This window comes from Panthera pardus, unplaced genomic scaffold (genome assembly GCF_024362965.1).
Source record: "Panthera pardus isolate Hobbes unplaced genomic scaffold, ASM2436296v1 HiC_scaffold_24, whole genome shotgun sequence".
Classification (NCBI taxonomy): Eukaryota; Metazoa; Chordata; class Mammalia; order Carnivora; family Felidae; genus Panthera; species Panthera pardus.
The window spans coordinates 105332795-105357636 of NW_026526810.1; the positions used below are offsets into that span (position 1 = coordinate 105332795).

The window sequence follows — 24842 nt, forward strand, 5'->3', positions numbered from 1 at the left end:
CTAGATGTAGAAGAAACATAAGGGCAGGTGACCAAAGGATCTATACAGCGGATCCTTTCAAAGAAGGGTTTGGAGAAAATAATTTCTCAATTTTAACCACAGTTACAGTTGACTCTTAGGGAGAAAAAGCCTTAAAACACAATATAAAAATTACATAGGATGTGTGCCTTTTGCCAGTTTGAGACTGAGAATACATGGTATGAGGGAGAATTTATCACACTGGTTCTTGTTGGTGTACTAAGCTGCTCGCCCTGAGTTTGTAATTTAGGGTGGTAAAGTTTTTTTTGTTTGTTTTTAAAGATGCTGCCTTAGTTATTTTGAGTATCATTGCTCAGCTTTTTTTTTTTTTTTTTTTCCTCTCCCATTAAATCATTCACTAGGTGCCACCTAGAGCTTTAGTTCTTTATAACAAATAGGGATCTGATTGAACACAATTACAATGATTTTTCTATATTTCCATCATTTGTATGTTTAAGAGCTAATTGTTTTAAAGGTATATGAATCTAAAGGTAAAGAAATGTAAAGAAATTTCATAGATAACATAGTAACTTAGATACATATCTAAGTTACTATTTGAAGTTAAGTTACAGTAGCCAGGGTGTAGAAAGTCTTGAGTTTGAAGACTGGTCTGTTTCATAGATTTAATCTCTTTGGATACTTGAGGTACTAGATGTATTCATTTTATTAATTACTCCTAAGAATAGCTATTTAAAAACGTAAAAGATTAAACCTAACCCACCTTACTTGACTGAGGACTAGACTTAATTCAATTATTAAAGGGACTAGGAAATAGAAGAGTGTGTTGGTGAAACAGTCAATGCCATTTTTGGAGGTTTGTCCCTTTATTTAATTCAGCAGCCTCTAGTAGCTTTTTAAATCCCAAAGTATAACTTCATATGGCTATTTCCACGAGATAGCCTTGATTGCCAGCTAGCATGCCATACTGGGGATATTTAGAGGAGGATCTAAATATTGGCACATGATTTTCACTTTGGTCTTTTTGAGGAGTCAAAAAACTAGTCTATAAGGCTTGTGACATCAAGAATGTCATCAAAATATAACCGATGCTCCCTAAATGTTTGCTGTAGGCAGGAGAATTGAATTTTCACCTTGTTTACTGATGTTTTTGTACTTCAAAGGCGTAACTGTTGAGAAGTACCGGTGACCTCTATGGTGAGTGATTTTATCCCATGCAAGCCTTTTGCTCAGCTCTACAACAATTTTGCAAATTTATGACCCGTCCCAGAGAAAAGGTTAATACCTCACTGATACCTTGAAGGAGAGAACTAAGTAAAAGCATACATATACCCTGCTGCCCTAACAAGATCACTTTCAAACGTGAGGACAAGCTACACACCCATCTCCAAATAACCTGAGGAACAGATTAACAAGGACAATTGACAACTTTATCCAAATCTTGCATCTCCCCACAGCGTCTTTTCATTAAAAACTGACAATTTCATCTACTCCCCATTCTGCCTTTGAGGTAAAAGCAGTTATCAGTTCACACAACTGAAAATTAGCAGTAGTTTGGGTCTCGTTTAATCATAATTGAAAGTCAAAAACAGCCGAGAAAAAGTGGGAACATTCAAAACATTTCATTTGCTGTATTTTATAGCAAAAGAAGACGGACCAGTACGTACGTGGGTCATTTTCATTTAGGGGAAACCTACAGAGACCTGCTAAGCACTAAATCACGCCAAGCATTATGATGATTACTCAGCTGCCATACTTTCAAACATTTTAGCTACTTTTGTATGAAGATCCATCAATTAAAATGGTTTGGGATTTTTAAAAATTCAAGTACTGGTACCTTGGCAACAGTTGCCCCCTGATTTGCCTCAAGGTGATGGCCATCTACTTTTTTCAATGCATGAAGATTCTGATACACCTATATAGAATGGTGCCATTGCACCAATTTGGAGTCAAGCCATCAGGCCAAATGCAGTTTAATTTAGATAAACACTTGTTGATATTCAAAGAGCAATAAAGAAACTAATTCCAGGGACATCAGACCTTGGTGAAATGCCAAATGGAAAATGGTGCTTTAAAAGGCAGTCTCTTACAATGTAAGGAATAAAATAAAACCTCATTAGCTTGGAATTCCTGATCATTCAGGTCAGGTATTTCTAGACCAGATTAAGAGGAGACAGTTCAAACTAAAAGGAAAATTTTTTCCTTAAGCACTTTGGAAATACTATTCCCCTTAAATGTAAGTTACATATCTATTCATTAAAGGAAGTCTAAGCACTTGTACTTGGCAAGAATGCTGGCAGTAGCTTGTGCCAGATTACTGTATAAACTTGAAAGTAATAAAAATGTTTTTAAAGATACTGTATGATACAGACTTTTCACTACTTCAGATTAACCCCACTGGTGAAGCTTCTTGGTACTTACATGTCTCAATGTTAACTTTAAAACAAAAATTTCATGCCTTAATTTAATTCTTTTATATCTTTCTCTGTCCTTTAGCAGCTTCTGCTCTGCATCTCTTTCTGAATGCCATTTTTCATAGAAACACTGTAACTTCACTCTTTTTTGTATGTGTGAGTAATCTCTCCCAACTGAGCCCATGATTTCTGCAGTATATATGCTTATGCAGGCTTCTTTTTCAAAGCAAATCAATATTCAATGAATGTTCAACCAAAATTTTGCCATCATCCCCATTTTAAGATGAAGCATTTTAAGATGAAGTGACAGATCACTTGACATGTTTTCATAATCTTGCATAGTAATTTACATAGGCTCGAGTATGGAAAACCTTTGAAAACCATACAACTTTGTCCAGGAAATTCTAATAGCTAAAAATATGGCAGTTTTTATTAATTCCAAGGAAGGAGTTAGTTTTTAACAGCACTTCAGAGACAGCCAACACGATATTAGCATTTTATTTAGTATTGCAACGTGGCTAGTTAGTGTTACAACAGGGAACCCTACCTTGGTGCCCGAGGAATGGCTGGCTGTGAAGATGGGTGAAAGTCAAGATGCTGACGCCTAATGGTTGTTCTAGCATTTCCAGGCTGTTAACAGGAAGGTGGGGAAGGAAATAGCACCACTGCCGATTGTGATCTAAGGATCACCAGTCTCACTGCAAAGCAGTGCAAAATATACAAAGAAGCTATAAGTCTGCACACACCCATTCTCCAGGAAATCTTGTCTGTACCATCCGGTAGGAGGGAGGAAACCTTGTCCTGTTCCTTCAGGAACACGCTCCCTTGTCACGTTAGCTTTTTGATAGCTTCAATCCACTCAGCTCGCTCAGCCTTGCTGCTGGCCTGGATGTAATAGTGTGTGTCATCCTTGGTAATCACTTTGAAGAGATTCCCCTGGACATTTCCTTTAACCCCTGGGCAGAAGAAAAATCAGTGAGTATCCATGTCTGCTTTCAGCTAGAAGTCAACTGACCCAAAAACAAAAATACACATGAAGTGTTTTTCAATGCCAACGTATGTGGTTAGGGAATCCCACCCAATGCCCGCTTCCCTCTTTTCCTCCTCTCCATTCCCTGTCCTTCACCTGTGCCCTCCTGGCCTGCTCCCTGCACCAACCACAGATCTACAGTTCCGTTCACATCAAAGAATCCAGTATGCTTATGATAAAAGCAGGCACAGATTTGGGACCTGATATTAACTTGTTTCACTTCTTCGAACCTCAATTTCCATGTCCATAAAATGGGAATAATACTGTCTTAGCTGGCCATTGTGAAATTAGCGTGCTAATAGACATTCAGCTGTGTTGCTAATCCTTAAACACTGTAGGCTTCTATTCTTAGGTGGCAATTTACCTGCCAGTAGGCACAGAAACTGAGGGGAAAGAATACCAGAGACAAGGATTATTTAGTTGTGTTGTTAAAAGACTAAGAACACCACCCCCCTTGCCCTTTTCCCTAATTCTGAAATTGGCTTCAAACTCACACCATTCGTCTCACTGAGAGAGCATACTCTGCTCCCATAGCTCAGCCCGTCAGCAGAGCACTGCTGACAGCACAGCAGGGGGGATCTGAGGAGGAGCCTGAGGCCTGCAGGCCAGCGTGAAGTTGCACCTTACCAGTGGGAACGCCGTTATCCTCCAGAGCAGACACGAGGGAACCACGAAGAGAAAACCCACCCACTGGCCGGTTCTCTTCCTGCAGCGGAAAGGACTCCTGATTAGGCATAGTGTGAATGCATAAAAGGGAAAAAGGAGTTGAACTCTTGCCTGTAACCACCCTGAGGCCCGCTAAAGAAGTCAGAGAGTCATCTGGAGGAGTAGGTGAGGCTGAATTTAGACATCACACGGCCATGTGACATGCACCAGTAAGGAAATCTGGGCTTCATTTCACTGCCAGCGGTGGCAGGGCCACATTCCTCCCCTCACTCCATCGTGTGCCACTGTTAGGGCGGGAATTCCTGACTGAAGCCTGGTGATGGAGGAACTGCCCACTCTCCAATATTTCAAAAAATGAATGAAAATCCTACATCTACCAAGACAAGCCTGGACAGGCCAACTAAAAGGCCATTTTTCTTTGCTTTTGACTGGAATTAAATCAACTCATCACACAATAATTCTTACATCTGAAACTCAGAGTAGCAATCCTTTGATCAATTAGAAAAAAGAAAACAAAATTAGTAAATTATGGCCTAAACAGTACATGGTAAAAGAAACTTTCCACAACACTGGTGGGGACAAAAGGTTGAGGGGCAGGATTTCAGGGGATCTCCTCATAGAAAGGGGTAAAGAGGCTGGAAAGCACTAGTTAGGAGTCTATCAGCCCGCTCCACCCTCCCCAGCCACACAAAAAGCTTTGGAGAAACTAAAAGATGCTTTCCTCTCAAAATAATGATAACCCTCTTGCTCAGGCAACAGCGTGCTGAAGGGAATGATCAGACCGTTGAGTGCAGCTTCGATTGTGGGAGGAAAGGGAGGGAGGGATGCTGAGAGAAAGGAAGGAAGTACAGCCAGCTGCCTGCTATGCCCAGGAGAGAAGGGTCTGGAAGTATCACACACGGGTACCAAGTGAACATGTGACACTCACTTTGGAAGGGTCATAGTAATGCAGAAAAGCCGGATCCTTCCTCAGAACAAAGCGCCGCACCTTCCAGTTTTTCCTTTTGTGTCCCTGAGGCAAAGAAAGGGTTCAAGGCTCATCTGTGACAGCTCTGTCCCTTCCTCCCACCTCCATGCAGCTAATGCCAAACTTCCAAGCCAGCTGGCTCCAACAGACTACTTTCTAAGAGGAGTCTGCTGGAGACCCAGGGATTGCAGTGACTTGGACTTCCCTGCTCAGAGACACATTAGCAAAAACACTGTCACAGTTAGCCAAGTTCCCAGAACCAAAGAGGGTCACACTGAAGGAAGAGGGGAGCATGACTCAGAGCCCACTCAGCGTGTAAGGTGGACAGGGAGGCAGCAGGTGTCAGCTACACTAAGAGCTCACGGGCAAACTTGAACCCAAGGGCACCAACTTTAAGTGTCAACTTAGCAAAAAAAACAAACCTACACACAGTTGCATGTACTTATGTGCACACAAATACAGCGAAAACCACTTCAACGTTCTGCATCAGCAAAAGAAATGATCACTTTTATGTTAAAATCTAAATGTGTAAGACACTGGTGTGTGTGTAACTCTCTTTGGCTTCACCCCCTGGATCGCAAAGCTTCCTCAACCCTTTAGCCTGGAACACCCAGAGCCCCTCCCACACCTTCCTCGTGGTCTTCCAGGGCCTCACTGCCTCCCCTCACTAGACTCCTGTCAGGCCTGGGAGCGGCAGTAGAGATCTATCTGGGGTAGATAGGCAGTTGCATGCACAGTAAATAATCCAAGAGCAGATGGGGATCCTGATATGCAAGAAGCAGGTGACAAGGACAGCCATGTGCTCCAAGTAAAAATGGGCAGGGCACTGAGCAGCACGTGTGTCCATGGTACAGACACGCACATTCGCACGGTGTGTGGGAAATGCACAAACACGAGAGGTGTGCAGAGGTCACTTCACATGCTGGGATGTGGGGATTCTGTTCACAGAATAGCCTGTGTGTCAGGCACAGGTAGAAAGGCCGCATGTGTGCCTGGGACAGGGCTGCTCTCCAAACACGGTTAGCGGTAGTGACCACAGTCAGGTTTTAAACACTGACATTACACTGCAGAAAAAAAAGACTTTTTTTTTTTTTTTTTTTTTTTTTTTTTTTTTTTTCAAAAAGTGTATCTGGAGGGTATGCAGAGTCCCACAGAAGAAGACAGAGACCCCAGGAAGCGTCCTGGAGCTGAAGGCCAGCACTGATCCAGTAAGCAATGTCCTTCCAGACAAATGCATGAACTGGGCAGTGCTGCAGACGTTTTTTAGCATTGTGATACTGACTTGTGCATACTTTCCCCTGTGTCTGGGACACACACGCACACGTGTGTGAACGGGCACATTCATGCCTCTTGACTTGCTCCCTGCAGCCGCCACCGGCTCCTGCTTTAGCAGATTCTGCTGGTAACGAGTGCCCTTTAGCAGCTCAGCCCCTCCCACCCTTTGGGGGCATTCTGTCCATCTCCCTCTCCAAGACAAGCATACCTGCTTGGCCAGATAGCCTTGTTTTACCACCGTGCCACTCAACTCCACAGTGCTGAGGCTAATTTCTTCCTTGGAACTTATCTTCTTCTTGTAGCTCTCAGCCTAGTGGGAAGGAGTGAACAAGGGCTCTGTTACAAAAAGGCTCCAGTTCCAGGCTCTGGGACTACCACAGGGGACAGGAAAATCCTTGGTACAGAAACCTCACTCCCCCTGAGGGTGAAGAAGTCCCCAAACCCTAGGCCTCTGGCCCATGACTGTGGATCCCCTGGTCCTCACTTGGTTACCTTCTCCTTCCCTCTGCCCCAGCAGCAAGAAGAACCCACTCCCTAACTTACGAAAGTGTACAGGGCCGTGGAGTCATCCAGGAACTGCTCGGCCAGGTCTCCAGAGCGAATGGCTCCCATGCTTCGGACGCCTACTGGCTTAAGGAAATTCTCTTCCATGAGCATGGAGGCCAGGGTCACAGCCTCCAGACGGTTAGCAGAAAAGCTGTTGGAGATGAGCCAGTCCACTAGGGAGGAGCCTGCATTGGGGCAAGGGCAGCATCAGTCAGATGACAGGCTACAGACCAGCCTCCCTGGGGGTGCTTGGCTGTGACCTCATTGACCCTAACCTCCTGGGCAGCCTTGGGTTCTACCCGAGAGCATGCGGCCATCTCAGACCAGCCCATTGGCCACAGGCAGCTCTGGCCTCAGCACAGGAAGGCAAGCATGGCTGAGTCTCAGGTCCCCACGCCCCAGGTTTCCACTGCCCAGCCCAGCCCCCAAGAGGGGATGCTCACCTATGAAGGTCTTTTTGTAGGTGCTTCCCTGTTCCATGTTGGGGCTTGGCCGGATTCCGCTGCTGCTGTCGTGCATCTTGTCCACAATGCGACTACACAGAAGGAAGGCAAAGGAGAGGGGCCCCACAGTGTGTGATACCCACATCACACCAGCAGGTAGGAGGGGGAGTCCAAGAGTGCTGCTACAGGTATAAAGCAAGTGGCAAACGGTGTGATACACATCACAAAGCAAGAGGCGTTTCCGTAATGCATCAGATTGGAGAGGTAGGATTTCAGGATGTTTCTTTTCTTCTTGCTCATCTAAATGCTCTCATGTCTCTACACTAGATGGGTATTACTTTTGTAGCAAAACTTAAGAGCTATTACTTTCAACTTAAAAGCAAAATAATATACAATAATGATTCTCTATGATCTGCAGAAGTCGGACCTCCTCCAGCTACTTCTCAAAGTCACCCATCACTTCAACCCACTCCTACCTCCACTGCTCCTCCTGCACTCGCCATGGTCTAGCAAGCACCCAGGCTGCACAATCAAGATTTCAGGGACTGGCATGGAGCTTTCTGGGAGCCCAGGAATGGACTCGTGCCTTGTCTTTGATGGGTATAACAGTTCTGCTGCCTGGGAGGCTAGGGGGTGTTTCCTGTAGATGTAACAGTTTCCATGATGGCACTCCTTTCTGATGTCCCCACTTTAGAGTATTGCCTCCACCAGTGATCTGCTTTCCTTCTGTTCTGTGAGATGATTCCCGCCACCAATGGAAGATCTTTTCTCATTTTCTATTTATGCCCCTGAGTTGGAAAGCCACTGAGATGAGACCTTATTTATTCATATTTGCATCTCCTGAGCACCTAGTACAGTATATGGCATTCAAGAAGCCCTCTATAACTATTTCCTGGATGGATGGATGGATGCATGCATGCATACATGCATGAATGGATGGAAGAATGAGGAACCTCATAGAGCAAGAATGCAGCCACTACCAGAACACACCATTCTTGCCACCAGGCTGCAAACAAGACCAGTGACTTGGTGAGTGGAGATTCCTAGGGGGCTGTGACATAGCCCCAGGCACCCCGGCTGAAATTGAAGGGAGGGTCTCAAGACATTGAGGTGGGAAAGCAGCAGAGGCCCCAAGATATTACATAGGAGCAGGGCAGGCAGGGAGGGCCACTCCCAGGCAGAAAAAATAATACAAATAGGACAGTGACAGCAGAAAACCCTGACGCACAATGGTGGCACCAGACAGGCGTGTGTAGTAACAACAGAACCCACCCCCTCCCCAGTCGCACTGACAGAAGCAGCTGCAACAAAGCCAGGCAGGGTGAGGGGCGGGGGTGGGCTGGGTACTCACTGCAGACTGATGTGAGGGGGCAGCTTGAAGGAGTTCTTCAATATGTGGAGTTGCTGGACTTTCCCCGGCTGCCCAGCGTGAATAGCCCCTGTTATCTCAAAGGCCCAGGCGTCCCTCTCCTCTCGAGAACAGGCTTCCAGGAAGTACTCAGTGGATGTTTGAGTCTTCAACTTAATGAGAAGCTGCAGGAAGAGATGGCTCGTCAGACCAGCACTCAGAGGCCTGGCAGGCCAGAGAATGTTGGCCCCAAACAAAGATGACGGGGCCACAGCAAGCCCAGGACACACAGATCTGGTGGCTGCCAAACTCCCAACCCCTCAACCATGTCCCAGGGGGTGGTCTTCAAAGATTCACTTGTCAACCTGAAGCAACAGGGAGCTCATGGCTCACAAGGCAAGCTCTCCCTCTTGGACAGACTAGTTAGCATAGGGACTGTTGCCTGGGTACTTTGCCTCCTTGCTTCTAATCACACAGACTAACCTTACCTCCCATGACAGCCCCTGTGCTGAAGTGAGAAGTGTACTGGCTTTCAAGTCCAACTGATCTGAATCCAAATCCTAGCTTAGCCACTTAGCTATGAATGCTTGGGCACATTAAGGAACCTCACCAAGGGGTGCCTGGGTGACTCAGACCGTTAAGCATCTGACTTAGGCTCAGGGCATGATCTCATGGTTTATGAGTTCAAGTCCCTCATTGAGTGAGCTCGAGTCCCACTTCGGGTAAACCATGAGCCCTGCTTCGGGTGAGCCCCACTTTTCTCTCTCTCCCTCTCCGTCCCTCTCCCCGCCTCAGCCCCCGTCTCTGCCCCTCACTCACTGGGCCCTCTCCCTCTCTCAAAAAACAAAACAAAAAAGGAACCCCACCAAGCCTTAGTCTCTTTATCTGTCATATGGGGATATTAACACCTACATTGGAGGAACTGTTCCTTATGCTCCTTTTGGTCCTCTTTTCTTCAGTCATCCCCAATCTTTCACACACTTCTCATATCATATGGCTTAAACTCTTAATCAGCTCATGCTCTGTTACATGTTCTGCAGGTGGTCGCCATTCTCATAAACTATGACCCATGGAATGGAGCCGGCTGCTCCAGGAAAGCTCTGAGGGGCACAGGGTGGCACGGCTGACGGCCCGAGGTAGCTCTGGTGGCACCATAGACTCGCACTCTGTGAGGTCAGCAGACAGTCTTTTTGATGTAGGCCACATCTCCTCCATTCCTTAAATGTGCATTTAGGGTTTTTTGGGTTATTTTTGGCCACTGTGGGATTCTGATGTTGACCCTATTAAATGTCATCTTAGAAGCCTACTGCTTCTTTCGGGAAAGCAGATGCATTCTATTTCATTCTGATTCTGTCTTCCAGTGCATTAATTCCCAACTTGCTTTGTTTGCAGACTCAACATCCCTCACCTCAACTAACAGTAAAAACAGTGATGAGATGAGGCTGGTTCACAGTCCCAAAGGATACCACAAATCCGTTCCTCCAAGTTAACACTGACTCACCCATTAGCATCGTAGGGGAACAAATTCACCCAGCTCCCTGCACCTGCACTGGCAGTCTGCAATCAACATTTTAATGAAAGAATTTCAGGAGAGACTATATAATTCCATGTGAAATCCACACATACTCTTTCATAGCTTCCCAAATTAAAAAAAAAAAAAAAAATATATATATATATATATATATACATATATATGTGTGTGTGTGTGTGTGTATACACACATATATATATATATATATATATATATATATATATTCACATACATATGTATATACTTTATAATGTGTTCTTAGTGAACTTGCTGGCTCCTCTTGACCTCTTGCAGGTCAAGTACTCTTGAACTGGGAGGATGACAATCTGAGAATATTAGGGAAAATTAACATGAAGTTCACAACTCCAGTTAGCAAATTTCACTTATTTCCTTTTTTGAAAGCTTCTCTATCTCCAGCCTGTTCTACCAGCACTCTTGCTTTCCACTGTTCCTTAAAGATTGTTAAAGGGCATCAGGTTAACGAGCAACCCTACAAGGTCTGGGGTTTAATTTATTGAGAACTAGAGTCTTAACTTCACTTAGAAAACTAGGGGTTTTTCCTCTTAAAAACGTCTCCACTGTAAATGTTTCTTCTTTCTTAAACATCAATTCAACAAACATTTACTAATCATCTGCTATGTGTCCAGACATTGTGTTTGGTCTTCTGACCCACGAGGAAGAAGGTGCAGCCCCAGTCTTCCCAGGCTGGGCATCCTCCGGCAGCCCCACCTCCTCCCAACAGAATGCTACCCCACCTGACTTTTTCCCTTAATCAGTGGCACTTCCAGATTGGCAGAGGAAATTGTAGAATGACATTTCATTTTTGCAGCCTCATAGGGTAGAATGACACTCAATACCTTCCTCTCCCTTGTCCTCAACATCCAGTCAACCAGGTCCTGTTGACATGTCCTTCATAACATTTTCTTGTGTTTCCCCCTACTTTTTGCCTTATTTCATGCCTCACTATTTTAATAGCTCCCTTTGTTTTCTTATTTGAGAAAAAGTCAAAACTACAAAAGAGTACAGCAGTTAACATAATACCAGGAAACCCACCTCCCAGAATGGACTGTCACAAACGTTTTCTTATACTTAGAAGGCTTGTCAATTGGTTTAGAAAAGTCAAAGAAGAAAAACATAAGTGGTTAGATCCCTTCTTTATTGATCTAGTAACCTATTAGAATCAGAGCGTAGTTCCTCATTTTAGTCCTCCTAAGAGTGTTTCCACCAGTCCATTCTCTTACTTCAGAACCTTCAGTGACTCCCCATTACCTCCATCTGGCCCCAGCCAATCTCCCATTGCTCCCTTGGTGAACGTTCTCCTTTTGCCACACTGGCCATCGTCATCTCCAAATCTATCCCTATCTCTCCCCTCACTTTCACTCAAGACTTTCCACCTGACATTCCAGAATATCTGCCTCTCTCCTCTTTCAGATCTTTGTCAAGTCTCTATTCCTCCCAATGCTGTACCTGACTCAACAGCCTATAAATACGTCTTCCTCCTCTTCAGGAATATGGTGTTCTCTATGACTAACCATGTTTATACCAACATTTGGAACTCTGAATGTTTTTTTCGATTAACCAGTTGTTTTCATAATAAGATGACTAACTCCAGGGAAAGCACTCTTACCATTTTCTTCCTTGACTCCTCCAAGCCTAGGAAATTTCTTGGCACAAAATGGGCCCTTAAAAAAAAACGACTGATTCAGGTAATTTTTCATGGTAGGGTTGAAGCTGCGCCTGACTTTTAGAACACTCACCCCCTTAGGGGATGAAAGCCATCACATTGAACCCCAAGATAGCAATAGTTGCTCCCATTTGTGAGGTTCCTCCTAGCCTACAAGGTGCTTTGACAGACTGTTACCTTCTGCATGATTCTCAACACAATCATGGGGGATAGTGAGGTGTCACTATTTTACCCCATTTTATAGAGGAGGAACTAAGGCTCAGAGAGGCTCAATTACTTGCCCAAGGTCACACCTGTTACACAGCTCAGCAGGACTTGGATTTAGGTTTTTTCAATGATAACTCAGCTCTTCCTATTATCCACATCACCTTCACCAAAGAGGCCAGAGATGAGAGGGTCCCGGGCAGAAAGGAGCCGAGAAGCAGGGGCCTTCACTTACGGGTCGATTTTCATACTCCAGGCAGGGGCAGGTGATGGTGCAGCCATCCAGAAGGATCCGGCCCTTGGGAGGGGTCACCTTCCGACCCCCCTGGAGCTTGTAGTACAGTAGCGTGTTCTGCCGGAGGATGAACCATCGTGCTTTCCAGTTGTGGACAATGTGACCCTGAGGATGGACAGCACAGCCCTGTGGTGAGATGGCTGAGGGGACGACACTGTGTTCAGGGAGAGGTGTCCCACAGCACAGGTAGCCAGACTGTGCCGTGGGATCAACTGCCCAGAAAGGGGGACAGCATTATCTTTTTTTTTTAACTTCACTTAATTTTTTTATTCTAAAATAATTTCAATTCAGAGAAAAGCTGAAGAATAGTATTAAGAACTTGCATGATAGAATCATTTAAGAGTAAATTCTTAACATGATGCTCCAACACTTCTGAATATTTTATTGTGCATCTCCTACAAAAAAAGGGGGCGGATATTTCCAACATAACCACAATCCAACCATCAACATCAGGAAATTTCCATTAATATATTATTATCATCGATTCCACAACCCCCAGCCAAGTTTCACCAATTGCCCTAGTAATATCTTTAATAGCCAAAGAAAGGATCTAGTTCAGAATCATACGTTTTATTTTCATGTGCATGAAAAAAGCATTATCAGTCTGGATCTCTTTGTCATCTGAGTATGTAACCAAGACCTTTGGCATTGACCTTCCAGTTCCCATTTGACCTTGTTTGTGGTTATAAACCTTGAAAGAAACTACAAAGTATACTGAAGAGGAAGTCCTACTACTAGGAGACTGCTGTTGCTAACATTTTGTTTTCTTATTGTCTTTTTTCCTTAGTTTTTACTTTCTGGTTTAAAAAAAAAATCAGGACCATGTTACATATAGTTTCATTATCTAGTTTTTGTTTTGTTGAGCTTTGCTGAGCATCGTCTCACACCGATGTATTTCTTTAAAACATGTTTTTGAATGACCGCTAGGTGGATGCAATATTTACTTATCAATCTTCTATTGTTTGAACTGAGGTTGTTTCTTTTTTTCACTGTTATAAACAATTCTGCAATGAATATTCTTGCACATAAATTCTAATCTGCATCTCAGATTTTCTTTTCCTTAGCATATATTCCTAGAAAGAATGTCACTAGTCAAAGATGTAGGCAATTTGTAAAGTTGAAGCCACAAACAGTCTACCAGTGCTAAGGACCCTAATAATCTTGCTTAGCTTGGTATGGCAAGACTGAAAGACAGGGTAGTTTGGGGGTTCTCAAGTGAGTCATAGAGCCAATGGACAGGATAGTAAGGTAAAGGCAAAGAGCCTATTTCTAGAACAGACCAACAGATGAGGGAATGTCTGCTGAGGAATCAGAAAGGAATGGGTTTAGTACATACTCATGAAAGCAACTTTCATGGCATATTTCCCAGAGCAGAGCCCAATAAGAGCGAGCTTCTAACTAAGAGAGATGGGCTTTATCTGAATCAGAGACCATTTCCCTAGTTCACTCCTTTCCTTACATTTCCTAGCATTTATTAAGTTCGAAGTCTCCTCATGTTCTCCCATCTGTGGAACTGTGATTGTTGGATGTGTACTGTGCACAGTGCTGTTAGGGAACCAAAAGTTGTGGGAATTGACCGAGTGAGCACTGGGCTATGCCCAAACAATTTACTGTGGCAACTCAATAAAACTTTTAACCATGTTAATATGACAAGAATTTATTAATATGTCTAAGTGCTATTACATTGCATGGCGATCAAGCTCTTCACAGAAGATAACTTTCATAGTCAAGGTCAAGTTTACATTTTTTGCTCTCTCCCATACTTAGGATCGACATGTAACATGACGGGTGACAGCTTTTCTTGATGTGGGCAGACATGTTTCAAGAAACAAAGAAGATTTGGCTTTGACGTCTCAGCAGTTGGGGTTCTCTACTGCTCCCCACATGGCCCAGACTCGGGTCCTCTTTTTCGATGACCCCCTTCTGAGGGGCTGTTGAAGCAGCATTAGCAGTAGATTGTTGGCTCAAAAGATTGTGTACAGGGAGAATGCAATCCTAGTTGATGGAATGGGGGCTGGTGTGAGGTAGAGAAGTGAAGAAGGTAAAATAGTCTTATATCTTAAAACATAGGTGTTACAGGCTAAATTATGTCACTCCTCACACACACACAAATTCATATATTAAAGCCCTAACTTTCAGTGTTGACTGTAGGTGCAGATAGGGCCCTAGAAATGTGATTAGATTAGGATGAGGTCATCAAGTGGGCCCTAATCCAATCTGACTGGGGTCCTTATAAGAAAAGGACACTCAGAGACACAGAGAGACATCAGGGAGGTATATGCACAGAGGAAAGACCATGTGAGCACATGGCAAGAAGGGGCCCATGTGCAAGCTGAAGAGAGGCCTCAGAAGAAACCAAACCTGCTGACAGTTTGACCTTTTACCCTAGCCTCCACAACTGTGAGAAAATAAATCTGTTTAGCTGTCTTGTCTGTGGTATTTTGTTTCAATACTCTAGCAAACTAAAGCAACAGGGAGAGGAGAAATGGGGCTGAAGACGTTCAAGAAAGTGTCACCAACAGATGTTGAACAGAACAAACCAGTTTGGAGATACTGTACTTTCCTGGACAAAATGCTACATTTCTCGGAATCCCTGGCACAAAGGGAACTGATAGGTGACCAAGTGGCTGCCACCCCTATGCATGGTTTCCCACGGGAAACAGGAATTTTTGGAGAGAACAATGTTGGAAGAATAGGTTCTTCTGACACCCAGTCCCCAGGGCTACCAGGGACAAATAGCAAACAATGTCAGCAATGATGTTTCCGCTAGAAATGTCTGCTGGTGCTGGTAGGTATTTTTGTCTAGCTACATCATCTCTGGCTTTATAGCATCCCAGCCAGGTTCTCTGGCCCTCCCAAATATTCCTGAGTTACTTAATAGTTATTATTCCTCCATGAAATCCCTTTCTGTTCAAACTCACTAGAGTGGAATGTGTTTATGAGCAACTACAGATCCTGACAGTAAGGGTGAGAGGTCTGAGGAGAAAGGCTGATGAGAAAGGATTTACTGTGTAGGTAGAAACCCTGAAGCAGCTTGTGACCCTCAAAAAAAATGTTCAAATCTTCTGACCCAATAATTCTACTTCCGGGGATGTGTGTGGAGTAAATCATCTAGGAGAGGGAAAAGGTTTTATGTATTGAGACACTTAGGATCATTGCTTATAATAAAATAATGCAAAATATTCTAACTGTGTAACAATACCATGCCCGCTGTGGCTATAGGGGAGGCATTCCAATCTTAACAGATGGCAGGAAAGGTCATTGGTGGAGCCCTCAAGGTCAAACACAGCAGTCTGAGTCAACAAGAATCACAGCGCCAATGGTCTTTAACACAGGTAAAGCACTTTTACTTACATTTTTTCATACGATACCTAAAAATAACTCTAGTAGCTATTTTAGAAAATTTCTGAAGGGATACCTCAGGATTGTTAATAGTCGTCTCTAAGGACTAAGACTGGACATAAGGCAACAAGAATGAAAACTTATTTTTCAATTTACAGCCTTGAGTACTTTTCTAGTTTTTTTTTCATAAAAGTATGTATTATTTTTATAATGGAAAATTAATTTTAATTCAAACAAACAAAAATCCTGATGAGATGATTAGGGAAATAATTCATTCACTTATCTATTCATTCAACAATCAATGACTACTACTGCACCAAGCACAGGGCTGGCAGCAGGGAGACAAAGACGAACAAGATACTGACCCAACACAGCAGAGGAGACACACAATGATGCCACTCAATGTGATAAGTTCCAGGACAGATGACTGGTGGGGTCCCCCAGGATATCCACCTTTTGGTATTCACAGCCTTATATATACTTTTTCCCCACATTGTACAAGGGCTGATCTGTGTGACCAAGAGAATGTGGCATAGTAATGATTTGTCAGGTTAGGTTAGAAAAGATGGACTCTGAGGAAAGCTAGATGCCACATCATGACCGACCCTTATGGAGAGGTGAGGAACTAAGACCTCCAGCTACTAGCCATGTGATTGAGTTTGGAATCGGACCCTCCAGTCAGCCAAGCCTTCAGGAGAGTGCCACACTAGGCAATATTTTGGCTGTAACTTCATGAGAGACTTGAATCTTGCAGCTAAGCTCTTCCTGAATACATGCCCCTCAGAAATTATGTGAGACAATAAATGTTTATGGCTTTAAGATGTTAAGCTCTGGCAGGGCACCCGGCTAGCTCAGTCAGTTAAGTGTCTTGACTCTTGGTTTCAGCTCAGGTCATGATCTCAAGGTTCATGAGTTCGAGCCCTGCACTGGGCTCTGCACTGTCAGTACTGTCTCCCTCTCTCTCTGCCCCTTCCCTGCCTGTTCTTTCACTCTCAAAAATAAATTAAAAAAAAAAAAAAAGACATTAAGGTTTGAGGCAACTATTATAGAACAATAGAGAAGTGATATAGGTCATGATGCAAACCCCGAAAAGCAGCTTAGGTGGAAGAAGAAGCTCAAAAGAGAGTGAGTGGGGTTAGGTTGGCTCCCTGAAGAGCTGCTACTGGGGCTGAGTCTTGAAGGTTGTGTAGAGTTGGTCAGGTCAGGAAGGCAGGGAAAGGAGAGCTTGAACCACTTCCACTTTTGAGAAACTCCAACTGGTTCTGTATGGATGAGGCTCAGAGGCCTGTGGGCAAAGGACAGAAGTGATGCAGGCACAGTCAGCTTCAAGTTCCATGCGGTAAAGTTTGATCTGTATACTGTGGCCAGAGGGGAGTCCTGGAAGGCTTCTAAGAAGAAGCTGCTAAGAAAGGCTTAGGTTCTCATGTTAAGAAGATCACCTTGACCACACTGTGGCAGAACAGCTGAATGAAGTGGGTCAGACTGGAGCAGGCAGTTCAGTTGGCAGATGCCATAATAATCCACAAAATGGGAAGGAGAACTCCATTATCCCTGGTCTACAGAAAAGCACGCCATGTTCAGCAGAAATAAGGAACTGGTCTAATGTCACCAGGTAAAGGGATCGAGGCCAAAACCACTGTGGTATAAGTTGAAAGATATCCCAGGCTTCCCTCTACCCAGGGAGTTTCCTCCCTCTCCAGGCTCCTTGTCTGCAAATGGCTGGCCAAGGCCAGAGGCCCACTGGACCAACCACAAGTGGCTTAGAGTCCCTAGAACCCCTTTAGGGAGAGGGAGGAGAGTCCATAGCTAGGATAACAAACCTATGACTGGGTTCAAGAGGCATGGAATATTATAGCTAGAGGCACCCTTTGAGAAAGTCCATACTACTCCCTACTTTAATGATGAAGGAACTGAGGCCCATAAAGGTCTTACCCATGACCTTACAACCCCAGAAAAGCAGAGATGGTACTTGTTACAGATTGAATTATGTTTCCCTCCCCAAAAGGTACGAAGTTTTAACCCCTGGTACCTATGCATGTGATCTCATTTGGAAATAGAGTCTTTGCAAATGTAATTAGGATACCGTGAAGTCATAAAGGATTAGGGCGGACCTAATACTAACTGGTATTCCTTATATGAAGAGGAGAATTTGGACAGTGAGATATACAGGAAGAAGATGGTCATGGGACAGTGGAGGCAGAGATTAGAGTGATGCATCTACAAACCAAAAATGGCAAGAACTGCCTGCGTGAGATAATAGGTTTTATATTTAGGTCTCTGTCCCCGGCTCCTGGCACAGAGCTCCTGAAACCCTTGTAATTTCCTGGGTAATAGGAACGTCTTTTTTCTAACGAGGTGACTCAGGTGGGCTCCTGGATGAAGGCTGGTCACCATAAAAAACCACAATTAGAAGCTTGGCATTTTCAGCCCCACCCCAATTCTCTTGAGAAGGGAGAATGGCTGAAAATGGAGTTAATGATCAATCATGCCTATGTGATGAAGTCTCCACAAAATCCCAAAAATACAGGGTTCAGAGAGCTTCTGGGTTGGTAAATACATGGAAGTGCTGAGCCTGGCATGCCTGGAGAGTACATAGCAGCTTCATGCCCCTTCCCACATACCTTGCCCTACCCAGGTTTTCCAACTGGCTCTTCATCTGTATCACTTATCGTATCCTTTAATAAACTGGTAAATATATTTTCCTGAGTTCTGTGAGTCACTGTAGCAAATTAACTGAAATGGAAAAGGGGGTGTATTGGAACCTCCAATCAATAGCCCATTGGTCAGTCAGAAGTGCAGCTAGTGTCTAAAGTATGGGTGGGGTGGGGTGGAGGGGGGCAGCTTTGTGGGACTGATCTCTTAACCCATGGGATATAACACTATCCCTAGGTAGATAGTGTCAGAATTGAGTTAAATGGCAGGACATGTAGCTGGTATCACAGAGAATTGCTTGGTGTTGGGGAAAACCTCTACACATTTGGTGACCAGCAGTGTCAGAAGGGAAGTGTTCTGTGTACAAGTAAAGGAAATTCACAGAATAAAGAAACAATAGGTTGTTCCCTATAAGGTTTTCCCTACATGGGAAGGAAAAATCTGCAAACGTCAAAGCAAAAGAGCCAAGGGAGGATTCTCCCCTATAGGTTTCAGAGGAAGCATGGCCCTGCTAACACCTTGATTTCAGACTTCTAGCCTGCAGAACTCCTTCCAGACTTGTTTCTTCTATGCCTATTTTTCCTTACTAATAATACCTTTTATATTTTCACTTTTTGGGTTATTAGATTATAAGCATTTTTAACATCTGCAAAACCATAATATACTTAGTCATTTGTTTATTTGTGCGGACATATAGGTAGTTTCCAGTTTTTTCACTACATAAATAATACTGTGTTCATAAAGCTTTGATGGTATTTTCTTGGGATAGAGTCCTTCCTACAAAGGACATTTTCAGGCCAAAGGGTGTTAGCATTGCCATATCATTTTCTAAGAGGGTCATCAGAGGTATGAGCTGGGCAGCAAGGCCTGAAGTGCCTCAGTGTCTTCTTAAAGGAAAAGCAATCTTGTCCGTGCTGATCTCACTTCCTTCCCCCTCACCCTCCTTTAAAGCCAGGCCAAGTGAGTGCCCTGCATTTTGCCTGGAGCTTTGCTTCTTTCTTGTCTGGGCGGGAGTGAGAGCCAGATCTATCATGCCCCTGCCCGTCAACTGCTTTCACCCTCCTGGGTGATGACTGTTTTGTACTCTGGGCTTCCAGCTCAGGCCCTGCCCCCACCCCAGGCTTTAAACCGTCCTAAATCTATGGAATCCCATGGCCCTAGCCTTGCAACTAGTCCAGTGGATGCAGAAGCTGCTGCCGGCGCCACCTAGGAGGAGGGGGGGTGGGGGGGGCGGGGAGTTGAGATTGATCAATAGGCGGGAACTGTTAGCAGGGGCACCCAGCCAGGTCCCTCACCTTGCAGGAAAGGGTGTGGCTTCTGCTAGCTTCAGGGCCAGCCTCCAAACACCAGGCTTTGGGTTTAGCTGGAATGAGCCTTCAGTATTTTAGCCAAGCGCCTTCTGTGGGCTTTTGGGCTGGACTTGTAGACTGTTCTCACTTCCCTGCACCCTGAACTCCCTTGGCCAGCGACCCAGGACTGGGCAGCCATCCAGAAGAGAATTCACATCCTTCCTTCTAGCATTCCCGGATTCTGCATGGTGGTGGTGGTGGGGAATCTTGGGAGGAAACTCCAGCAACTGGGGGAGACCCCTACTAGGGCCAAGCTATGTGGGCAATCAAAGATGCCTATCAGATGCCCTGCCCAGCTCACACTCTCCCTCTCACCTCACAAGGTGCAGGAAAGTTCGACCAACCCCGCCACAGGTTGTCTTTCTGAGGTGCAGATGCTTCCACAGAATGAGAAAGACTAACCACAGTGGCTTGGAATTTGGTACCTGCTTGTGTCCAGCCTGACCCTTGATCCGGCATCAGCCTCCTACTAGATCTCCTGCTTGTAGTTTTGAGCAAACAACACCCCTGCCCTCCTATACAAATAATGTGTAACATAGCATGGCTACATTACCCATGGACCTGAAAGCAATCTGAGACTTCAGGGCTGCTCTGACCGCCAGGGGAGGCAATGGAAGGGGGAGCCCTGTCATCTCTCTTCATCCATCTCCCTCCCAAAGCTACAATCTCAGTAGAAGAGCCAAAAGTCTCATCCCCAGATTTTATGCCCTGCTGTTACGTTAGTATAAACCCTTAGTGTGATCAATGTTAAAAGAATTTTAAAATATTGAACTTCCTCTTGCTGCTGCTCTTTGGTTCATTTTCCACCTTGATCTGTGTGCTCTTTGTCTGTCTGAAGTCTTGTAAGCTGTGGGAAAGGCGACATGGGCCATGGGCACGAGGTCATGGGCCATGGACTGAGGATGGAGACTGCAGTCCCAGTTATTAGTCCCCTGGCTCTGGGCAAGCGGTTTCATCTTTCTGCCCCTCAGTTTCCTCATCTGTAATTCAGTGATAACAACACCCACCCTGCTGTGGACAGAATAAGATTTGGAGTCAACCTTATGGGTTTGCACCCGCTCCATCACCACTAGCACCCAGATCCTAAGCAAGCTGCTTAATTAACCTCCCCGAACCTAGTTTCTCCTTTGGGGAAAGGGAGGAAAGCGGTGCCGCACGTGTGGGACTGCGGGGGGGGGGGGGGGGGGCTGAAGAACACGAGGTCCGGGACTCCTACACGCTAAGAGCTTCATTCACAAGCCTGGGCTGCCTCCCGGCTCAGGGGTTACTGTGAGTAGTACAGGAGATGATGCGTTCGTACGTAGACGGGCGCCGCGAGCACACTTAGGTTGCTTCAGTATAGCATATTTAAATATTGTACTCTTTCCAGCTTAATACGTTGTTTTAATTAAGATACCCCTTCAGGAGTCGCCCCCCGCCTCCTACCACTAGCCAAGCTGGACTCTCCTCCTTGCCTGCGTGCCCCGGCCGCTCTGTTCTACCTGAAGCCCCCCTCCAACCCCGGCACCCGGCTGTCCCCAGGCCGCCGAGACCGCCGTCGGGCGCGGGCTGGGGACCCGGCTCCGGGAGCCGCCCTCCGGGCCAGTGTCCGCTCACCCTCTTGACGAGGAAACCCTCCTTGAGCACGCCGTCCTCCATGTCGCTACGCGCGCCAGCCGGGCCTCCGGGCGCTCCAGGTGCGCTGTCCCCGCGCCGCCCGCTCCTCCGCGCGCCCGCGGCGCCCAGGAAGCACCTCCGACCCCGCGCGGGCGACGCCTCCCTGGCCCGCGTCCAGAGCCCGAGACCGCGGGGCCTCCCGCGCAGGAAGTCACGCCAGGTCGGGGTTTCTGACGTGGTCGCCCCCGCAAAGGCGCGCTAGGGTCTGCGGTTAGGCCTCCGGGTACAGAGTCTGCGGGCTCTGAGCGTCCCGCCCTGCTGTCGCCTCCGGGAGCCTTCCCGGTCCCGCGCTCTCCGACCGGGCGGGGTGCCCCATCCAGGTGCCCCTGAGCGCGCGCAGCGCCTCTGGCTGTCTGGTCTTTGCCCATCTTCGCCAGCCCCCAGCCTTAACCAGGTGCCTGCCTGGCTCTTAGTGTATGGCCCTCGAGTATACTTACGGAATTAAACGGCACTGAAAGGATTTGCAGGGATTCCGAGTAATCCCGAGCTCAGTGGAAATGGGGGGTGGGGGTGGGGGAGAATGGATGGAGTGGAACCAGCTGGGAACTTTATCCTGGCCCCTGGTGGGCGCAGGGCAAAGTTCCCGTTGACAAAAAAAAAAAAAAAACAAAAACAAAAACAAAAACGGTCACAGGTTTAAAGAAGAAGGCGCAGATTGCAGGAGCCCTCTGCCTCCAGAATATACCCACCCACCCCCAAAAAAGCTACAGCTGGGGATTACTTCATTAGGTGCAAAATTTAAGGGCATGCCGAGAACTCAGTAATCTAGATAAATTATATTTTAATGCAGTATTTTTGAAAATCAAAAATAACGCAAAAAAAAAAAATCCCAGATGAACAAAACAACAAAAATTTAAATGCGGACGGGGTCAGCCATGTCCTACCAGACCGTATTGGAGTCTGCAACAAAAGGAAACATAGCAATACTGATTCTTTCTAGTAATCCTTAGGACACATTCAGCTTGTTCATTGTTTGCACTGGGTGTGAAGGGCCCCCTAAGGATTGTTCACCAGGAAGCGGAAAGGCCCTAGCTGCTTAGAAGAGAAGAAAAGTTTCTGTCAGCAGAAAGTACCCCAGGTTGCCTTTCAGAACCAGCCTGGTGCACAATTCCCAACCGGTGCCAGTGCCCCGGAAATGCCTTCTCACTGACTGACTTCAGATCTCCCCGTGAATCCAAAAGCAATGAATGTATCTTCCACTCCATTTCAAAACGCACATAGACTCAGTACCTTCTGAAGCCAGGTCTGTAGTGGTGCGAGGTTTTATTTAATGTACAACAATCCCATTAGGTGAGTTTATTATCCCTTTATTTGTTTTTTCCCAGCAAAGGAAACTGAAACTCAAAATAGTTAAATAACTTGCCCAAGGTCACACAACGTAGGATTTTAACTCCAGGGCAGTGTGGATACTACACTTACTTCTCAGTTCTTCAGCTAGAAGGAGGAGTAAAGAATCACATGAGCTCTGAAATCTTGCTGGGCTCAAACCTAGGACATGGGAGGATAGAATGGGAAATTCTTATCCTCTTTGGCTCTGGCTGTGGCCTGCTCATCTCCTTCTTCCTCTCAAATCCAGGAAAGCAGGGGATTGGCACAGACTAACACAGCCTACTAAGACTTGGAAGAGGCGGCAACACATTTGACAAGAAGTGTTCCTGAATGAGTTCACAGAGATGGAAAAGGGAATACTGGTCCTCTCTCCTGGAAGTGCCCCCTACCAGGAGGAAACTAAGGCCTCTGCATACTTAGAACCTGCTTCCTGTCCTGGGAAGCCCCTGGTCCAGCCCACCCCGTCTGACTCACTGGACCCATGGCATGAGTCACACTCTTTCCTCACCCATCTGTAGTGGCTGAGCCACCAGCCCACCAGGGAACCACGCTGACATAAGCCCAACTCAACCATGGGGAAGAGGATGAAGACAGAGGAAGCAGACAGTGGTGAACAGCTGAGAATTGGAGAAAGGAGAGGGAAAGGTAAGGAAGCTCAGAACACAAGAGCTTATCTTACTCTTCCAGGCAGACAACTCTCCTCTCCCTCTCAAGACTTAGGCTGATGTGGAAGGATCCTTGACTCTCTCAGAAGGTCAGATAATATCTAGAATGTGTGAGTTGTAGAGAGCTATATGGTCAGTGTTTGCTTGTAGGTGATTCATGTGAAATTCCAATGTGAAATTCCATCATTAGAGAGTCATTCCTCTAGCTATAGATAAGGATCCACTGTTTAAGATACTCACAGTAGAGAACGGTAAATCATGAATCCTTACTCACAACGAATACATTGACTTAATGAGTGTATCAGAATCCAGAATCAGAATCTAATCAGAATTTTATAAATGAAGACTCCCAAAGCCCAGAGAAATAAAATGACTTGTCCAAGGCCCAACAGCCAGTTAGTGGCAATGCAAGACCAGGAAACAGGCTAACAGTACCTCAAGGTACTTCAAGTACTTCAAGGCTAGCTCTCAGCAAACGCCAAGGGCACTTTCCCTAGCAGTGTCCTGCATCAGAACAGGACTGTCTTGAGGGTATAACTACACACACTGGAAAGAGTTCTGTCTGCAAAGCCAGAAAAGACTTTAAACAATGTCTTCCATGTTTTTTCTGACCATAAATAATTTTTGTGCTCATTATAGAAAGTTTAGAAATTACAAAAATAAATAAATAAATAAATAAATAAATAAATAAATAAATAAATAACACCACACAAATCCCATCATCCAGGCAGATAATATTTTTACATTCACGTATATTTTTATTTAAAAATTCTTGAACCTTGTCTTTTTTTCATTTATAATAGCTAATAGGCATCTTAGCAGATCATTAAAAGTAATTCAAAAACATAATTTTAATGGTTGAATAACATTTCATCCTGCCTATATCATAATGTATTTCATCATTTTCATTTAGGTTGAATTCCCTGTTTTACTGTGTAAATGATGCTATGATAAATACCTCAGTACATAAACATTCTGCCACATCCCTGATTATTTTTGGATAAATGTTGAAAGCATGCTTTTAGGTTAAAAGGTGTATTTTTAAAATTCTTGATACACATCTCCAAACTGCCTTTTAGAAACATACCACAAGATGTCTTTACCAGCAGCATATGATAATGGCAGTCTTGGGTGTCTACACCAGTATTACCTGTAGTATTTTTAGAAATCTTTGCTGATTTTATTGGGAGGAACAGAGCCCCTTCCTAGATGTGTAGGCTCTGTGTTGTCTTTATCAGGGGATGGCTAGCTGGGGGAGATCCCCCTGGAAGAGACTCGGAACTGGGAAGTGGCCAGGAAAGAGGGCAGTGAAGAGGTGCAGTGTAGGGCACCACTCACAGGAAAAGGGGGGCATGTGGGGTCTTGGGCAGCCAGGAAAGCACCCTGAAGGCATTGGGCAGAAAAAAGAGGAAGGAGAAGGGAGCTAGAAGTGAAGGCAGCAGAGAGAGCTGGTAGAGAAATTTTGCCCAA

The 24842-nt window shown here is 45.2% G+C and overlaps 1 protein-coding gene across 1 annotated transcript; it reads right to left on the minus strand.

The window, feature by feature from the left end:
- Positions 1 to 2872: 2872 nt before the first annotated feature.
- On the minus strand, positions 2873 to 21485 carry PLEK2 (pleckstrin 2). The gene is made up of 9 exons (XM_019451500.2): positions 21319 to 21485; positions 12320 to 12484; positions 8669 to 8850; positions 7318 to 7409; positions 6872 to 7059; positions 6537 to 6638; positions 5015 to 5098; positions 4048 to 4126; positions 2873 to 3346 (listed from the first exon to the last, which is right to left on the minus strand). Exons 1-9 carry the CDS (start codon positions 21358 to 21360, stop codon positions 3219 to 3221), a joined length of 1062 nt encoding a protein of 353 aa, XP_019307045.1. The 5' UTR covers positions 21361 to 21485; the 3' UTR covers positions 2873 to 3218.
- Between the last annotated feature and the right edge of the window lie 3357 nt (positions 21486 to 24842).